General features: G+C 38.9%; 1 protein-coding gene across 1 annotated transcript; it reads right to left on the bottom strand.

Annotated features, from left to right (window-relative positions):
* Window positions 1–7,052: 7,052 nt before the first annotated feature.
* LOC135797455 (cytoplasmic polyadenylation element-binding protein 2-like) lies at window positions 7,053–20,400 on the bottom strand. Its single transcript, XM_065309819.1, has 7 exons — window positions 19,218–20,400; window positions 17,681–17,795; window positions 12,235–12,288; window positions 11,289–11,608; window positions 11,022–11,232; window positions 10,667–10,959; window positions 7,053–10,602 (listed from the first exon to the last, which is right to left on the bottom strand). The coding sequence occupies exons 1-7, from the start codon at window positions 20,127–20,129 to the stop codon at window positions 10,486–10,488; spliced, it is 2,022 nt and encodes a 673-aa protein (XP_065165891.1). The 5' UTR covers window positions 20,130–20,400; the 3' UTR covers window positions 7,053–10,485.
* Window positions 20,401–20,862: the final 462 nt, after the last annotated feature.

Raw genomic sequence — 20,862 nt, 5'->3', positions numbered from 1 at the left:
GTGTTACGTTTAATTGTGTCAACCTGCCAAGGCTCAGTTAACGCATTCTTGGTGTGTAAAGCGCACTTTACACTTTATAAAACACGTTTAAAAGCCGGTAAAGTTATATTTATTCGTATTTTAGTATTACAGTATTATAATTGTGACCCAACACTTTTTAAAATAGAAATAAATAATTGTATGAATAATTTCGTTAACTTAATAACAACAAAAATGAAATTTTATTTATTATACTTTTTATTTCATACTTTTTAACTTCCAAGGCGTAGTTGACACAAACGTAGTGTGTAAAGGTTACTTTACACTTTATATTGGTGTAGGATAGTAAAGTATTACTTATTTTCATTTCAGTGCTAGAGTAATATATTTATAACATTACACATCGTAAAATTAAAATAAATAATTTGATAATAGCCACCTCCTATAGCCACCCTGCTACGGACCACCGAATGAAACTCAACTAAATTAATAAAACCCCTCTTGCGCTATCAGAATCCGATGAAAAATTTGAATATTTCACAAAGGTTTTCCGCAATAGGATCCGTTTTCCATATTACCAGCAAGTGAAATATACCCCCCCCGCGATTTCGCAGGCTATTGCAACACGCAGGTGAAAGACCTTCAATCATTTAACCGAATAATAATAACCTATAACTTAATTATAAACTTACCAATGTAGCGCTCATCGGATTGCAAGGGTACGGCAAGTACTGTAATTAAAAGAAAACATAAACGATAAATCCTTTTATTTTACGATAATTATAGACTTTCATCAGGTAAGTGCCTCAATAATTCAATAAATAAGTTAAAACGAAAACATTCCATACAATGGAAAACAAACTTTCTGTGCTGAGTATCGCCATGGTCAGATAAAAGTTACTTACTCAAGCTGAAATATGTTTTCGGTTGATCACACAACCGACAATAAGACAACTAAGTCGACTGATAACCGAATATAATTCAAATTTATAAAATAGAAATCCGATAAAACGATACGCATTGCGCGAAATACCTCTGGATACGCTAGAGACCGGCACGAAACTGGTGGCTGCAATCCATCGATAGCGCTTACCGAAACTGCAAAACTGCACAAGCAATGATGCAACAGTTCACAATAAGAATCTGTACCTGCTGCATGAATTGCAATAGGCCCGATGCTTGCGATCTAAACTAAACTAAGATGCAGCACCATGCGGCGTGAGGTGCTGGCAACGACGAAGCACTGCAATGCGATAAGAAAGTGTATATTATGTTCAAACAAACATAATTCTTTATTTTTATTATTACAATTTATAGTCCATGCTATTGCCATCTATAAGTGATACAGTAGTTTCGAAATTTAGAATAGTAAAGGTAAAAAAAAATTAAAATTCGATTTGCGTAATTCTGATTTCATATGCTGACAAATTGTCAGACTTTACATTAAATATTTAAGTGATAATTAATTTGAACATGCATCGTTTCTCGTTTACCAGGTAACACATTAGTCCGTAATCTGCTGATAATAAAAATGTATTAGAATTAATATAAAATTGTTAGTCATATTCATGAAAGAATTGAAGAATATTTGCTTAAATTTACGATGCTCATATAATAAACAGCAACGGTGTGTTTTGATTCCACGAAATAAAGATTCGATACCTGCAAGTAAACAAACTTATCTCTTGCGCGAAAAAGCGTGATCCACACGGACATGGTGTGCACTCACTACCACCAACAAGCAATATTTAATGCAAAACCGTACATCGTAGCGCCATCTAACCTTTCTCTCTATCTCTCTCAGATAAAAATATAAATTAATTATATTTCCAACGGAAATCTGAGGAATGAAATTTTAATTCTTAAGAAAAAATTGATACTTTTTTTCGACTATATTCAAAAATTAATATCTCTTAAACTAGAGGAGATAGATACCAACGAATTGTTGATTATGAAAGATTGGAAAATTCTCAATCAGATAAAAATATAAAATAATTATATTTCCTACAGTAAAAGGTCGAAAAACGCGACTAAAAGTGCTAAAAAGTGATATTTTGCAATTTTTGCCCATTTTATTCAATCGCGAATATCTCGTAAACTAAAAGAGATAAATAAGATCTGATCGCAGCGTCTTAATCTACTGAATTTTCTCTATAAGATAGGATAGTTAAAAGGGAAATTTGAGAGAATTAATTTTAAGTCTTAAGAAAAAAATTGCCAAGGGGGGGGTGTTTGATACTTTTTTTCGACGATTTTCAAAAATTCATAGCTCTTAAACTAAAAGAGATAGATACCAACGAATTGTTGATTATGAAAGATTGGAAAATTCTCAATCAGATAAAAATATAAAATAATTATATTTCCTACAGTAAAAGGTCGAAAAATGCGACTAAAAGTGCTAAAAAGTGATATTTTGCAATTTTTGCCCATTTTATTCAATCGCGAATATCTCGTAAACTAAAAGAGATAAATAAGATCTGATCGCAGCGTCTTAATCTACTGAATTTTCTCTATAAGATAGGATAGTTAAAAGGGAAATTTGAGAGAAAAAATTTTAAGTCTTAAGAAAAATTGCCAAGGGGGTGTTTGATACTTTTTTTCGACGATTTTCAAAAATTCATAGCTCTTAAACTAAAAGAGATAGATACCAACGAATTGTTGATTATGAAAGATTGGAAAATTCTCAATCAGATAAAAATATAAAATAATTATATTTCCTACAGTAAAAGGTCAAAAAACGCGACTAAAAGTGCTAAAAAGTGATATTTTGCAATTTTTGCCCATTTTATTCAATCGCGAATATCTCTAAAACTAAAAGAGATAAATAAGATCTGATCGCAGCGTCTTAATCTACTGAATTTTCTCTATAAGATAGGATAGTTAAAAGGGAAATTTGAGAGAAAAAATTTTAAGTCTTAAGAAAAAAATTGCCAAGGGGGGGTGTTTGATACTTTTTTTCGACGATTTTCAAAAATTCATAGCTCTTAAACTAAAAGAGATAGATACCAACGAATTATTGATTATGAAAGATTGGAAAATTCTCAATCAGATAAAAATATAAAATAATTATATTTCCTACAGTAAAAGGTCGAAAAACGCGACTAAAAGTGCTAAAAAGTGATATTTTGCAATTTTTGCCCATTTTATTCAATCGCGAATATCTCGTAAACTAAAAGAGATAAATAAGATCTGATCGCAGCGTCTTAATCTACTGAATTTTCTCTATAAGATAGGATAGTTAAAAGGGAAATTTGAGAGAAAAAATTTTAAGTCTTAAGAAAAAATTGCCAAGGGGGGGTGTTTGATACTTTTTTTCGACGATTTTCAAAAATTCATAGCTCTTAAACTAAAAGAGATAGATACCAGCGAATTATTGATTATGAAAGATTGGAAAATTCTCAATCAGATAAAAATATAAAATAATAATATTTCCTACAGTAAAAGGTCGAAAAACGCGACTAAAAGTGCTAAAAAGTGACATTTTGCAATTTTTGCCCATTTTATTCAATCGCGAATATCTCGTAAACTAAAAGAGATAAATAAGATCTGATCGCAGCGTCTTAATCTACTGAATTTTCTCTATAAGATAGGATAGTTAAAAGGGAAATTTGAGAGAAAAAATTTTAAGTCTTAAGAAAAAAATTGCCAAGGGGGGGTGTTTGATACTTTTTTTCGACGATTTTCAAAAATTCATAGCTCTTAAACTAAAAGAGATAGATACCAACGAATTGTTGATTATGAAAGATTGGAAAATTCTGAATCAGATAAAAATATAAAATAATTATATTTCCTACAGTAAAAGGTCAAAAAACGCGACTAAAAGTGCTAAAAAGTGATATTTTGCAATTTTTGCCCATTTTATTCAATCGCGAATATCTCGTAAACTAAAAGAGATAAATAAGATCTGATCGCAGCGTCTTAATCTACTGAATTTTCTCTATAAGATAGGATAGTTAAAAGGGAAATTTGAGAGAAAAAATTTTAAGTCTTAAGAAAAAAATTTCCAAGGGGGGGTGCTTGATACTTTTTTTCGACGATTTTCAAAAATTCATAGCTCTTAAACTAAAAGAGATAGATACCAACGAATTGTTGATTATGAAAGATTGGAAAATTCTCAATCAGATAAAAATATAAAATAATTATATTTCCTACAGTAAAAGGTCGAAAAACGCGACTAAAAGTGCTAAAAGTGATATTTTGCAATTTTGCCCATTTTATTCAATCGCGAATATCTCGTAAACTAAAAGAGATAAATAAGATCTGATCGCAGCGTCTTAATCTACTGAATTTTCTCTATAAGATAGGATAGTTAAAAGGGAAATTTGAGAGAATTAATTTTAAGTCTTAAGAAAAAAATTGCCAAGGGGGGGTGTTTGATACTTTTTTTCGACGATTTTCAAAAATTCATAGCTCTTAAACTAAAAGAGATAGATACCAACGAATTGTTGATTATGAAAGATTGGAAAATTCTCAATCAGATAAAAATATAAAATAATTATATTTCCTACAGTAAAAGGTCGAAAAACGCGACTAAAAGTGCTAAAAAGTGATATTTTGCAATTTTTGCCCATTTTATTCAATCGCGAATATCTCGTAAACTAAAAGAGATAAATAAGATCTGATCGCAGCGTCTTAATCTACTGAATTTTCTCTATAAGATAGGATAGTTAAAAGGGAAATTTGAGAGAAAAAATTTTAAGTCTTAAGAAAAAAATTGCCAAGGGGGGGCGCTTGATACTTTTTTTCGACGATTTTCAAAAATTCATAGCTCTTAAACTAAAAGAGATAGATACCAACGAATTGTTGATTATGAAAGATTGGAAAATTCTCAATCAGATAAAAATATAAAATAATTATATTTCCTACAGTAAAAGGTCGAAAAACGCGACTAAAAGTGCTAAAAAGTGATATTTTGCAATTTTTGCCCATTTTATTCAATCGCGAATATCTCGTAAACTAAAAGAGATAAATAAGATCTGATCGCAGCGTCTTAATCTACTGAATTTTCTCTATAAGATAGGATAGTTAAAAGGGAAATTTGAGAGAAAAAATTTTAAGTCTTAAGAAAAAAATTGCCAAGGGGGGGTGCTTGATACTTTTTTCGACGATTTTCAAAATTCATAGCTCTTAAACTAAAAGAGATAGATACCAACGAATTGTTGATTATGAAAGATTGGAAAATTCTCAATCAGATAAAAATATAAAATAATTATATTTCCTACAGTAAAAGGTCGAAAAACGCGACTAAAAAAAAGTGCTAAAAAGTGATATTTTGCAATTTTTGCCCATTTTATTCAATCGCGAATATCTCATAAACTAAAAGAGGTAGAAAGGAACGAATCGCAGTCTTAATCTACGGGCAATTCTCTATAAAATAAGCTGATTAAATTGGAAATATAAGAGATAGAATTTTAAAGCCTAAGAAAAATTGACAAATGAGAGTCAGCTATACATTCATCCACATAAGGTGTCTAGATCCCGAGTCACTTCTATCAAAACCCTGCTACCAAATGAGAATCAACTATACAATTGCGATTAATTGCAATATAACTAAAGAAACAAGGAAAAATCAACGTTTTTGACATATTTGAGTAAATAAAAGACAATAGTGCATATCTTTTAAACTAAAAGCGATAGCGACCAACGGATTGAAAGTTATGAAAGATTTGAAAATTCTGCATTTGATATGAATTTAAAATAATTTAATTTTAAAGGACCAAAAACCTGACTAAAAGTGCAATTTTTCTTTTTTTTTGTCCTTTTTTAAATTGCCAATATCACAGGTAGTACAGGTAGGTAGTACGTGATAAATAGAAAACTTGTTTATAAACAGCAAATGTAAATTTGATCGAAAAATATAATTGAATTATAAACTTACCAGTGTACAGCTTATCGGACTTTCAGGCACAACGAGTGCTGTAACTAAACAAAAACATAAATTAAAACAACAATTATTCATACTCATAACATAATTTCATTTCAAAGCATAATTGAATTATGTTATTATTAACAATCAACACAAAATAAACAATCTGTACTGTTAGTTAATAGATACTTACACGAGCCTGATGGATCTTTCTTAATGATGTGAATCGACATGGTGGCGATATAAAATATATCCGGTTAATTTAACCGACACCAAACACAACGCCGAGTGAAGAATGTTATCAAATCCACTATCACGTGACTTGTAATATACATAACAAACGCGATCAAAAGCCGGCATTTCCGAACATTAAACAAATTACAATTGTCGCAAAGTACAAATAAATAGTCGATTGATCTTCGAGTATAACACAAATTTAGAATATTGAAGTCCGAATAAACGATATAAGACCGGCACGAAACTGGCTGCAATCTACCGATAGTGCATGCCGAAACTGCGTAAACAACGACGGGACAGTATATGATAAGAAAGCAAGAGGTGCGCAAAGCCGACGCGTCGACGGCACTCGACCTTGCGTGCGATTGCAGTATGCACGATAAATGCGATCAAAACCAAACGAGATTTACGCTGCATGCAGCGCGAGGAGACAGCGCGCGGAGACACATGCGATAAAAAGCATTGTATACAAAACTATTCTCGTGCCCACGTTTGTTGATAAATATAAACCGTATAACTCGATTTTACGATTTTTAGTGCATCCTAGTGCCATCTATGAATGTGACAGATACAAGTCCCACAATTTAGACTAATATAATCAATAATTAATGCTCCCAAGTGTTTCCACTTTTGTATGCAGTACATATTATCAATTAACATCTGGAGCGTCTTTTAAACTATAACATGGCCATTAGGAACTCTCAAAATGTGCATTAGTTAACGAGATACAGGCTGTTATCTAAGCCAACTTTTTGAAATGTGAAAATAATGTCGATTTTTAAGCCATTTTAAAGACACTTGTAGAAGGGTACGGAATATGAATCATTTTTAAACTTTTAAAAAAATCTGCAATTTTGAATTGAATAAAAAGTCAGGCATAATTTTAATTATAAATTATTATCTATTTCTATTATATCCTGTGAATAAGAAGGAACAGGATAATGAAGGTAAAAAAGACAATCACATTGCATGAAGTATAACAGCAGTTTATCAAGTAAACACAAAAATTGACATTTTCATAATTAATATTTATATAAAACATAAAAAGTCTGATATCTAACAAAATATTCCATAAAAAAAACTTCCCCTTTGCATAATCTGTCCGCCGTCGTGTCTCACAACGAAAGAAAGAAGTAAATTACATACAACGTGTGTGTCTGTGTGTGTGTGTGAGTGTGAGTGCGACGGTGTGTGCATGTGTGTCGATTGTTGTTAAAAATGTTTACAAATAAAAACCAGTTAACTAACAAACATATAAAAGTATACAAAAAAACCATATAAAAACAATAATATATAGTTACAAACATTTTCTAAAAATACATACAATTGAAATATAAAATAGTAGATGACCTATAAAATAAGCCACAATCAGGATTGATGATATATATATCTCTGGAACTATACACTCCCAATAAGCGATCATTTGTTTCCAAAAATTGTTTAATATCCTAACACAAACGCTCCGGCGTCCGCCCGCCCGCTGTGGGCGACGCCGCAATTTTGATTCGCGGTCAAACTAATTCGTCTAGGGGCGGTGCACGTGGTGCACGCTGGCGATAACAACAAAATACACTAAAAATCATCGTCCTGCCGAACGCGTCAATATCATACACATAGAGGATCACACGAAATTGCTTTAATCAATTGGTTTGTTTCACTCCCACCGGCATTGAATTGATATAGTTTCAGAAATATACTGATTAGTTCGTAGATTATCTAAAAAATATGTATAAAATTTGAGTAAAGATCATTATTACACGTGGTAGATTTATTTTTCAGGTCATCCGTAAATCTACGTTTTGGTGCTAGTGAAAATACCCCCAAAAAATGGTTGCGGGCACTTCCTATCGAATTTTTGTTGATTTTTTTTTTGTGTTTTTCATTTTAGCGTACGTTACTTGTTATGCTCTCGTTCTCATATCATATCATTCACGCATTAATTTAGATACAATAGTATAAGTGCCAGTCAGCGCGGAGGGTTCAACAACAAATAAGGTCATATCATATGAAACAATTGACTATCTCTACGTTCGGACGCGCGTCTCTCCGCACCCCGATATTGCACTAATGGTAACTACAGAATCCACATACAAATGTAATCGAACCAAAAAACCCATACGGCAACGAAAGAGAAAAGCTTCGCTTGCGTGCGTATGTAGAGTGTGTATAAGACCTTTGCTTCGAAAAAGTACTAGTCGTTTGTTTTAGTTTATAAAAAGTAAAAAATGTACAATAACGTGAAACTCTTGTTCTCAGATTCTTCATCTCGCGATACCGCCGCTTTCGATTACAATACTATCCAATAAGGTTAAACGTTAGAAACGAAACAATCATCGTGCGCGGCTGGTGCACACTTGTCTAAATATATTATTAAAAAACGGATAAAAAGTTCTTGTCCATAATAGTTGTTTAGTTTTAAAAATGACAAATCTACAGAATATGATACAGAGGCCGCCCAGGTGGGCGCGCCACGACATTCTCTATTTATATACTCGGGACACCCCGTCGGTCCACCCTGCTGCCCAGCCTTCATTCTCAACTCCGGACCATCGCATGCACAACACGCGCGCATCCAAGCAAAGTGTTTCGAACACAAATTTCATCGCAATCAAATGGTTTTCAACCAAAGTTCAATAATAAAAAATATTCAAGATGGCCGCGCGTATTATCCACGTGATTGTTTACAAATTCACCCGGAAGTTTGGACGGGTGGGGGGCGAGAGGGCCCGCATACAATCACGTCTACCTAATATATTCATATTTCAGTTTAACTACCGGTACCGGTAAATTACAAATTACATACAGTAGAAAAAGGAGTGTAAAATTTTACAAACCATAGCAATTAATTATTTATTTTGTACCATTTTTGCTAAATAGATGGTTCTCCACACGGCAGCGAGATATTTCCGCCGCTTTCTAACTCTTTCCAACCCCTTTTATTTTTTTTGTTTTGATTTAGCGTTGGACGATCTCGCGCCTTTCATATTCGTTATTCGTCGCGTCGCGTTTTTTTGTTAGTGTGTTTTTTTTTTTCATTTTCCCTGCGCTTCCTGGTCCGCGTCCAGATCGATATCCAGGTCTACCAGGTCATCAGAATTATAATACAATTAAGATAAAAATTCTATACGACGCGCGGCGAGGGTGGTGATGGTGGCGGCAGGGGTTGTGTATGTGTTGCGTCAACAAACACCCATGCGCACACCGCGCCCTCTGTCTTGCCCGCGCGTATGGTTATTGCACATATCGAAAAATTTGCCTAATCAACAGTTTAGTATAAAAATTCAAATTTAAAAAATACAAAGTCTTAGAATAGCCGATACTATATATCATTTTGTATGTATATATATAATTATGTATACAATATACATTTTTTTTTATCCGTGCAGTTTCGCAAATTGTGTTTGTTATTATTCTTACTTTTTTTCATTTTTTTATCTGTTTGTCAACGCCGCTACACGCGTTTTGTTGTTTGCTTAAGAGAATTCTCATATATATATATATTCAAATATTCAAAATGGTTCGCTGCTGCTGCGCGTGCGCGCCCGTCTAAGTTACATTTAATTCATAAATGACGACTATATTATCACACATGGAAAATAAAGTGTCAGCTAGGAGAGAATGAGAAATACGTGCGGTACACATAAGCGTTCGTTCGAGGAAAGAAGATTTTCGGGGTCAGGGTTATACAGATGCTGGGAGGAAAAAGGGGTAAGCGGTTACTTAGGGCTGGCCGGGCCGGTCAGGTACTCGGAAATATTATATGTGTATAGTTTCGTGAGGGGGTGGGAGATCTATCGCCACCCCCTCTTCGCATAGCTCGCTAGCTCGTCGCAGATTAGACTAGTATATACAATACCCTGAATAGCTTCCGGTCTGCTCGCAACATGCCGCGTATCGATTGCAGCCGCCGCCGCCGCCGCCGCCGCTTCCTCTCTCCTCACTCTGACTAGGTTACTCTAACTAGGTAATCAGTGGCTAAATTAAGACTAGAACAATCCTTGCACTTTGGAAATCATCAACACGGTTTACCCAAGTCTCGTCGCTCGTGCTTGTCTGCGGTGGCGGCGGATGGTTGTCGGGTGCATGAGTGGTGGTGAATTTGGTGATCGGCTTGCTGCGGGCAGATGGGAGACAGTTCACTCGTCCAAAAAACTCGTGGTGTATGGCCGGTGTGTGCTCTCGTTTCAATTCTCCTTCTTCTCTCTATCATCGACTCTTCCCACCAGCAAACCTCTAAAAGGTGGGTCCTCTGCGCTCGGTTCGGTCGTGGCCTCCTCGCTCGTAGTATGTTTTGTATAATTGCTACTAGGTAATATAATAATTATGCCTATGCGGGGGCATGGACAGCGGCCGGTGGTAATAAGCTAAAAAGGATGGCGGCCGCCGCGCTAAGCGCCCCTGCGTTAACACCAGCGAAATGGTACCGCCCTTGGTCTGTCCGCGCCTTCCTTGACGAGCGGCTTATGGAACTCTCGTCCAGGACGAGAATGAATTGTTGCCCAGCAATGCTCACAATAATACTGCAAAATACAACAACAGAAATATTAACAACAATAAATTTATTGGAATGAATAAAGGACTTACTTGGAGACAGGTGACGTTAGCACAGAAAAACGGAGCAAACTTTCCACCACACCGCTGACCCTGACACTCATCACACATCTGATCATCCAGAACGTAAGGTTTCACCTCAACCCGCTTGTCAATGTCACCGTGTTGTAGTTGGACGAAACGCGCGCTAATGGCGGCGATGTAACTCTGCTGGTTGCTGAATGCCACGCGACCAGCACCTTTCGGGTATTTCAATTCGGGATCTGTGTCGATTCCCGCATAGCACACACCTCCATACAATCGATCCATGATCATTGCTAGCTCCACTATTCAAAGGACCAAAAATATAATCAAATCTTCTCGTAAATTGTATAAAAATAGAACATACCTGCTTTCAATGGACGTGGAACACCTCCAACAAACACAGTCTTCCTTGGATCTAACGGCATCGAAGCATCCAAGACAAAATCAGCATCCGACAACCTCCACGGCCTGATCTGTACTGGTTTGTCCTTGATTGTGGGCGATGACACGCACAGGTACAACTTGTCTTCATCGGTTATGCAAGCATCAATTAGACTTTGCACTGAGGTCTCATCCTAGAACCAAATACCCCCGTTGGTTTTGCAATACAGAAATAATTAATATAGCTTACCTGAAATAGCAGGAAAGCATATCCCTTTGGTGGGAAGTAGCTCTTTGATTCGGCCTTATGGGGCCAGTCAACGACCAATGGGCCAAAACGACGGAAACTAGCAGTGATCTCGTCCTCATCAATATCTGGAGGTAAACCACCCACAAAAACTTTACGTGAGAAACGCTCACCACCTTCAGATCCCTGTGAATGTGGGGATGACCTGGACGGCGAACTGAGAGGCTGTGCACCTCCCAGGGACCCGTCCATATGACTGGGTTCCTCTAGTAGCACCTGACTAGCCTGGTCTTCCAATCCCGAGAAATATGGACCTCCTTTTCCTACAATAACAAAAACATAATGATTTGTAAACAAAACTAAAAACAAAAAAATGTATGAAAGGTGAATGAGATATCGTGACCCGCGACATGCAATCAATATTTTCCTTGGTTGTTGCTTTGTCTTCCGACATTTCCGTAAACATAAATATTATTCCAGCCGGTGATGAATGCAAAAATATTTTACAAAACAATGAGTCTTGTTGTCTCCATATCAGATCAGATGATGAGGATAATCCGAGTTGTTCGTTTGCACCCCCACTACCCTACCGACCGGCATCGTGCACGTGCTGGCCGCAGGTCGTTGGCCTCTCGTACACGTGCCCCGAAAATTGGGGTAGCTTTAAATTGCGCGTGCGCCGCAAGCGAACGAAATGTATCACGGGTCGGCGGCGGTATTGACGGGACCACCGCGAGGCATCTCGGTCCCGCTGCTCCCTCTTGCTTCCCCTTTATGTGCCCGACCCGCGTTCGTGCGAAGAAAAGCAACGGCTCGAAACTATTTCGAGCACGCAGCGCCGCATTTTCAAGACTTTCCGTGTGAGCCAGTAAGAAGACGTTGGTGGAAAGCAACCAAGCGACTCTACAGCCCTTAAAATAACACTAAAAAACCTAAAGTAGGCACTCACCATGCGTCAGTTGCGAGATGCTTTGGTATGCGTTCGTGTTGCAGTTGATGAAGCCTGCAACAATGAAAGAGAAACATCAGCTGATGATAATAAAACGAACGTAGCCATCCAGTTAAATCGAAACGGTTTTTATTTATTTTTTCGCCTGCTGGTTGTTGGTGTTACGCAATTTGGACCGAAACGAATCAACGAATCAACTTTCTTTCCACACATTTTGCAACACTTCGATCATTGACACAGAATACCAGCTAAAAACTTAAACTACAAAAATGATTTACATTTTAAAGCCGCTGTTTTGACATTTGAAATCAACACACGCAAGATTAACATATGGTCGAGATTCCTAGACATCATGTTCTCAACCCCCTGCAGTTGTACCTTTGCATACCATGACCACATGTGTGATATTCAACATCTGTGCGGTAGAAAACAAAGTATGGGGTAAATAGTTTTCGAGTAAAAAATCAGATTATATTTTCGTTGGCTGGTTCTTTGTCGGGTTGGCGTGGTGCATTCGTGTGTGGAAGCGTGCGGAGAGAAAGGTCCCATATCGATCCCGGTCGACGGAAAACGGGAAACGGGAAGCAGAAATTGTCGCGCGCATGCCGCCCCCGCACACGCACACACTGTGGTACTCTAGTACACTCTCAACGTCAGAATCAGCGCCTCGTAAATAAAGTATAACTGTCGCAAATGTCTCAACCACACACACACACACACATTGTATTTTTCAAACATAACCTCAATCCACAACTAGTTTCTGTGTGGATTACATCACGGACTAGTTTCGTTTTTTTTCAATTCGGCCAGCGGCTAGTTAAAACTAGACTAGCAAAATATAAGCATACACAGCACATTGCACACACATGATCGACATTTGATATTTGATATTGTGCAAGAAGCGAAAAAAAAAAAAACGCAAACACCTGTAACTTTTCAATGCAGAATAAAAAAATAATCAGCTGACGCGGCTGATTCATACTTTTAGTTGATAATTGAAATGTTTAGGTAGACTTGCTTCTTTCTTGCTTTTTCGTGTGCGGTTTGTGTTTGAACACCCATCGTACCGGAACAGGCCGTTGCCCCTGCGCCACCTCGCTCGGGATGATGGAAACACCGGAAGTAGACACTTAACAATAATTCGACTCTGGCTCCCGTGTCTGAAAAGGCACGCCAGCGATTCTAGCCGTACACTATGCACGCGCAAGCGCACCAACAACAATGGACGAGGACATGGGACATTTACAACCCAATCTGATGACATCAGTAATTACAACAAACCGAATTTTATGGTCAAGTTGTTTGCGTTTCCATGACTACTGTATTTTTGGAGGACGTTGAGAGTCATATGTTTTGTATTTGGTGTGTTGGATATGCGAGAGCGCGCGCACGTGATTCTCTATCACATTGAGTAAGTGAGCGTACTGAGTAAGTAGTGACACGCGCTAAGTAGCGTATTCATGCGCACTGCTGTCGATTGTTTACTCGACGTCACGCCGTTAATTCGTGTTTGCAGCGCTCGTTTGGCTTCTGCAAATTTAATAATTTAATCAACCTTCGACGATCGAAGTAATCGCATACAACAGCGCACACACAACACCAGCATAAACATAAAAATTCATTGCACTTGAAGGCAATGCCACGTGACGTCCGTTGTAATTTACACCACAGTCATATGATTCCAGCAGCAAATAATTTAAGCAAAAATATTTCCGACCTTTATTGATAGAATTAAAAGCACCCCATGTTGGTGGAGGTTCCACACGATGCTGGGTGGCCGCATCGGCCGGCGATGTCCCGTACGCCCGGAACATTCTGTTCCCGGTTCCTGCGCAGGACTCCAAAAACTCTCGCACTCACTCGCACACCAAACCAAGTGATCTTCTTCGTCGCGCACCGCACGCGCGGATATCGTTTTCGGTTGCGCGTTGAATTTAATACGGTGTGTACGCGCAGGTCGTGTGTGAGCGCTCTGCGGGCCCGGCAAGGACTAATCAGACGCCTATAGTCGGGCTAGAGCACAAGCACTCCGACGACGAGACTCGCTCGCGTCGACGCGGTACGCGTAGTCGTGGAAACCGGGCCGTGAATGTGACACACGCAAAGCAACGCAAGCAAAGCGTCCGAGAGTCTGACGTAACGAATAATAATTGACACCGGCTTGGCAACGCGGTGCGCAGGCGAACTCCAAACCACTACTTCCAGCAACAAACCCTATGCGCACACAAACAACTCCATCATATTCCCATACGCCACACAATTTACTTAAAACTTTCCTGTTATATCGCCAAAGTAATTAAATTATTACCCAAAAGACAACACCCTGTATATCCTAGCATAAAATGTGTTTAGAATCATAAAAACACAACAATTCGTCCCCATAAAACCTCTGGAATGCACTGAGGTGATTTTTATTCCCATAATATCCTTTTAAGGGGTCTCCCTGGAAAGTCTACCTCTATCCAGCTGATGTGGTTAACTCAGCTGATTCACAGCTGAATGACAATGATCAGCAGCAGGATCAATGATGAACAAAAGCATTGAAAGTACACCCCTACTCTAAACTGGGTTAAAGCTGTTACAGTCCTAGCCACCCTTGTACCCTTTACTGTCAAAATTCCGACGATATGTAGGGCAATGAGGGGTAGCAGTTGAAGAGGGTCCAGTCCACCCTCCGCTACTCCATGTACACACATGAACACATTAAAACCTAAAAGCACTCCCTCTGATCCATCCGATCATATTGGATAATAATCAATCAACCTTACTAAAATTTTAATTAAATTGCAACACATTGTCTTCTTTCCAATTTCAACAAAGGTCGTTTTACGAAATTTACGTCATTATAACCTGCAATTAACTAAACATACATGTGAGCGAACAAATTGCTAGCCATGTTATGTTGTCGATGTACACTGCTGATTGAAGCACACGTTTGTGTTTGTCTATACAGGATGTTCCAATTAATGTAACTAAATGTCGTTGTTGATATGATATTGACGGGGGCTGCTGATTTGGCAACAATTATGTAAAAGTTTAGTGTGCTTGAAATTAACGGATTGAAGCAATAATATCACATGTGTCCGACGAGTATCTATACGAGTAATGGAGGCGTGAAGCAATCCAAAACCGACATCGATTGCAAATCGACGCGAGTGTTACGCGCTGCGCGGACTACATGACGTCGCAAATTGCTTTTGACATTTAATCCAACAGCCAACTTGATTTGAATACAAAAACAAATCGCCACGTGCCAATAATCGAAAGAATACAATATATAAATACGCGTAGAGAATTCAACATGGCGTAAGCGTCAGAGAAGAGGTGCTAATGGAAGGATTAAGTTATGAAGAGAATTTGGTATAAATTATCACTTCTCAGTGGAAATTTACATAGATTAATAAACAAACATCCACGCAGAAGTTATGCAATGTATAAACTTCTCTTTTAAACTTTCATTAACATCTAATAACCTAAATGTGTAACTAACTTTCGATGTGTGCGTAATATATGCAACCAAATATTCACTCATAAAAAGAGAAATGTAAAAAATGCAAGATATGTAATAGAATCTTTTGAAAAAGAGGCGTCAAAAACCAGATTGTGGCCTGAATGCCGCTGGGAGCAAACAGACTAATAATTACAAAAACTAACAGCAGATGATTAACACCAGACCACCAAGCACACAAAAAATACATTACTTTCAATTTTTATAAATATAAATTTCAAAAACACTCTGTAGATGACCTACATTTAATTAAATCATTTTATTTATAAATAAAATATTTTCCTAAGTGAATTCAATTAACTTTATATTTTATATCGTAAATTGTTACGTCTTGACCTTGAACTAACCTTGCCCTTCGTATTATTTGCATTTTGTTTAATTATTGCGTTTGTTATCCCTTAATGAATGAATGAATATATATAATGATGGTTTATAGCCGAATAACTTTCTTTGTAATTAACATTTGACATTCTACCTGAAGCCAGAAGCCAGGTACGAGAGAATTTGGTATTGCGTATCCGAAACGCACAAATAACATCATTAATTATTTCCGTAGCATGGCAAAAACGTAACGCACCAAAGCGCACTAAAATGCCCTTAAACTGGTACACTTATACATACAGAGTGTTGCAATAAAACAAAAATACTAATAATTTAGTTTATAATTATTTTAAAATATCTAAACTTTTTTTTGCTTTAATTAGTTTAGGGAATGTTAAAATTTATTAAATTAGCTATTTCTATGTAAATGCCCCGAAACGAATGTGTAACGTAACGAACTAACTAAATAATTAAAATCCAATCTGAATAATGAGCACGTTTAAAAATGCACGACGGCCTCGCACAAGGTTTTCGCTTCCGGAGGGATGTCCTCATGCGTGTGTATTAGCAAACAGGGGTGGATTTAAACCCAAAATCTAACCAACATATTCCCGAGTAAATCCTTTCCTGTGTTTTTAGTATAGGATGAAACACAAAAGGCTAAGTAGATGGGGTTAAAACTATGTCTAAGGGTGGTTTCCAGACAAGTGGTCTATGGCTCCCCCTCAATTACATGGCTGTTCATATACACTTTAAAAATGCCGACGCTATATAAATTTGTATCATTTGTATTTGAATTATCACACTTTATACTTTTTTTTCTTTCTGGTGTGGTGGCTAGTTAGGTTAGGTTTGGATGGCTTTGGATGTGCCAAGGGAATAAATTCGTGTTCATTTGTGTTTGCTGGTGCTGATAAACTCGTTTCCGAGCAAACAGCAAATAGTCTTCGCTATCTGGTGATAACACAATCAAACACTGGCGCTTGTTTGCAGCGGACACGTTTTGTGTGCAATGTGTAGGACAAATTATGCCTTTATAACCTCGAAATGTTGTGAAAAATAGGTTATAACTAATAAAAACAGGTACAAAAACTTTATGTATAAAGATATGCTTTATATAAATTCGAGACGTGTGTGAAAATATATTAACAGACCAAATATGGTCGTTTAAAATGATATCATAAATTGGAAATATGTAAATAAGTAAAAGTGTTATCAAAATTTACCAAAGACGATATTTCGGCCCTTATTTGAGATAAGGCATCAATTAATAATGTGATTTGTTATAAAATCAAATCATTATCTCCCTATATGCATTATATTTATTTAGATAAAGGTTTAAATGTATATCTACACCAGTGGCGTAGCTGTGTGTTAAAATAATTTTTTTAATAGATATTTTAAATTTTTCTAAATCCCCTTTGTAATTAGAATACTTAAATTTTTCCTTAAAAATACCAGTCTTATCATATATCCATAGTAATTAAATAACTAATTACTTGATTCTACCTATGTCACGTAAGTATTAAACATTTATCAATTTTAATCATACTAGTATCATACACCGTAAATGTAGTTGATAGGCACGTGGCTAATGAAATAAAATAATTAACTCACCTTTAAGCTCATTAGATTCCGAAGGATTCCGCATGATGTCGTTGAGTATGTGCTCGAAGCCGCGCATCGACTCGAGCGGGCTGCTACCATTGGCGTTCACTACGCCGCAGCGATCCTGCAACGCGCAGACAAAAACAAACACGGATTAGAAAACGACGCGCATTTTCATCCCCTTATCATAAACTCTCACGCCAAGATAACTTCTCCGGTAGGTTTCAGCAACACAAACAACAAACAGAAAAAGCTAAAAAGCAACAAAAACAAACAAACAAAAACACACATGCACCGCCATTACAAAACTAACCTAAAATACATAACACTTAAATCTAACCTCAATTAGTTGCAGCTAGTTGTACATAATAACGCGTAGTTTTGATTAGTGTATCATCAACACTCGGTGCGAGATGTTTGTAAATATGACCCTATGGCTATAAATGTTTCCTCTTAATTCGAGGCGGTTTATTTTCGTGTGCGGCAGTTAGTAAGTAATTTTAATGTGCCGACGCCAGCCCGCGCCGCAATATGGAAGCGTTTATTTATAACGCGCGCCGCGCCGCTGCAGCTATTTCGGTGCCGTCTCATTCTCGCCGCGTGACTGCGACTCTTCACCGAAAATCACTAGGATAACCACAAAGTCTCCGAAAGCTTTGCGGTGGCAAACACATCAAGCTTAATGCACAAAACACACCCTCAGACAGACACGCATACAGTAAATCCAAGATGGCGACCGTGCGACATGTTAACAACATCAAAAAACCAACAAATCAATAGCTTTATTAATAAAAACAACAACAACAACAATAAAAACAAAACAAACAAAACGATAACAATAAAACAATAAAAAAACAATCGTATCAGATTACAGGTGCGATGCAAATGTGAGGAAATTGCAGCGAAAATGATGTATAAACAGAACATGGCGTGGGTTTGTTGTGCGTAATGGAGGCCATGACGGCAGTGTGCAGTAATCTTGGTTGCCTACGTCCGAGTGCTGAGGGGTATTTAAAGATTCTCCGTTTACATAAGCCGGGATTATGACATTAATTGGAGCGCAAACGCGGAAAGCATCATGGCGACGCGAAAATCAATTTTCGTCTATATGAAAATCAAACAATTGCAATTGACCCATAAAATTCGTAATTATCCAATAGCATAAACATTCTAGGTGTTGATATGAAATGAGCCTGCGGCTGCTGCTGCGTTGTATGGATTCCTCGAGGTGGCAGAGTGGGAAAAAGTGTATGTGTGGGATTTAACCTAATTCCCGGACTTGAACTAGTTCCAGGCGGAACGCACACATAGGGAGGTAAACAGTGTCGTACGCACGCACACAGCGCCACCACCGACGTCGTACAGAGGTTGAAATATTGATGCAAAAGCCAAAAAGCTCACAAACCACTAAAAACGCCATTTTTTGCAGGGCACACATGATGGCAGGTGGTGCAAAATCAGCCCATGTCCCTATATTGATTTTAGGACCACAAAGCTGAGTGAATATAGGACATGTGGGAAGTGGGTTGCTGGGTCCTGTCATTACCTGATACTGCAGCAGCTCCCTGGGCTCGTCCATGTTCGTGATCTCGAACGTGGGCGGTTGTGGAAACGGCCCCTTGCCCGGATACGAAGTACTTCGCCGGAACTTTACCGGCGAGATGACCTGCTGCTGATGGTTGAACGTCGGCGAGGGTTTGCGATTCGCCACGCTCATCTGCTGCTGTAGGGGTGTCAGATTGGGCACACTGCGGCCACGGTTCCAAGCGGACGCATTGCTTGACCAGCTCTGACCCGGGTTCGCCCACGAGTTATAGCTCTTGAAGAGCGGTTGCGGGCGGGTGATGTTGTGTGGGAAGTTATGGCTGGCTGTAATCGCGCGCCTACCCTGTTGTGGGCCATGATTGTAGAGGTGTTGTTGCTGTTGATGTTGTTGATGTGGTTGTTGCTGCTGTTGCTGCTGCTGCTGTTGGGCGAAACTTTGAAAACCTAAACCACTATTCACGTTCGCGAGCCCGGAGACATAGCTGTCCTCGATTCCGGTCGACCAGAGGGGCGGCGGTGGGTCAGAGGTGTTCACGTCAGCACCATTACCACCCACACCGCCACCCACTCCGGATTGAAAGAGTAGATTGGTCTTGGTTGGGTTCAGGTCAGAGTTGCCTCCACCTCCGCTGCTGCCACCGCTACCGTTCGAAGGCAGCGTTGCGCTGGTGATGGTGCACTTGTCCATGTCACCAGTTCCGTCGTCCTTTTTATCGCCCGGCTCCGACTCGCCCGCACTAACAGCTGTTTCGTCCTGCATACTCGCAGGCCGATTATCACCGCCGCCGCCTCCGCCGCCACCACCGGTACGATTAGGTGTGGTGAAATAGATGAGCCCGGAACTGTTCGTCTTGGCGCTGTCCACCGCACCGAGCGCCAGATTCGAGCCGCCGCTCAGCGTGAATTCGCCCATTTGCGAACCGATGATGGTGGTTGGCTTCCTGCTCCGTTCGTCGTCGAAACGGTGTGGGTTGGCCGCGGTCGCGCGAGTTATTTGGCTTGCCCGTTATGTCATGTAGCCCGAACTGTGCGCGCCCGCCGCTGTGCGTAACGCCATAACCCTTCTCGGATCTACGGGCTCCTGCTGGCATGCGCGGACGCTCGGATCGAGATTACATCGACGCGTTTGCGTACAACTTTTTCACTGCAGCTGATGACGCGACACGCGCGGAGTACCTGCTAGCGCCGCAGCGCCGCGCCACCCCTCTCGCTCGCTCACGCGCGCGCGTACATATTACGTAACGATCCTACTCCTGCTGGCCTGCTGCGCCGCACTGCGCCGCTGGATGTCGCCAGCGTGGCCGTACACACACTTCCGACCGACCCGCTTCGACCTTCTCGCTCAATACTCCTGCTGCTGCTGCACTCGCAAGCGCACAGGGTGACCCAAATCGCTCCAAACGATCCAAAAATCCATGCCAATCAATTTCCAGCGTCAACGCTGACCATGTATTCATCATAGATAAGTTACCGTTATCGTGCGACACAATGGTCACACGGCGAGATAGCGGTAATCGTGGTGCACATTGATTGCAGGAATGCGCCGCGCGCCGCGAGGTCAATGGGTGGTCGCCTGCCCCAGAAATCAATGACGAGCACTCGCAATCAATACGTCACAATCATCTTCTAACTAGTCTAGTCTTTTA

This window comes from Atheta coriaria, unplaced genomic scaffold, assembly GCF_025399875.1.
Source record: "Atheta coriaria isolate IRGN ID8LTWV9N9 unplaced genomic scaffold, Caltech_Dcor_3.1 hic_scaffold_8_pilon, whole genome shotgun sequence".
In the NCBI taxonomy this organism is placed as follows: domain Eukaryota; kingdom Metazoa; phylum Arthropoda; class Insecta; order Coleoptera; family Staphylinidae; genus Dalotia; species Dalotia coriaria.
The sequence above is the reverse complement of the archived record's forward strand: the minus strand, read 5'-3'. Positions and strand labels throughout refer to the sequence as shown.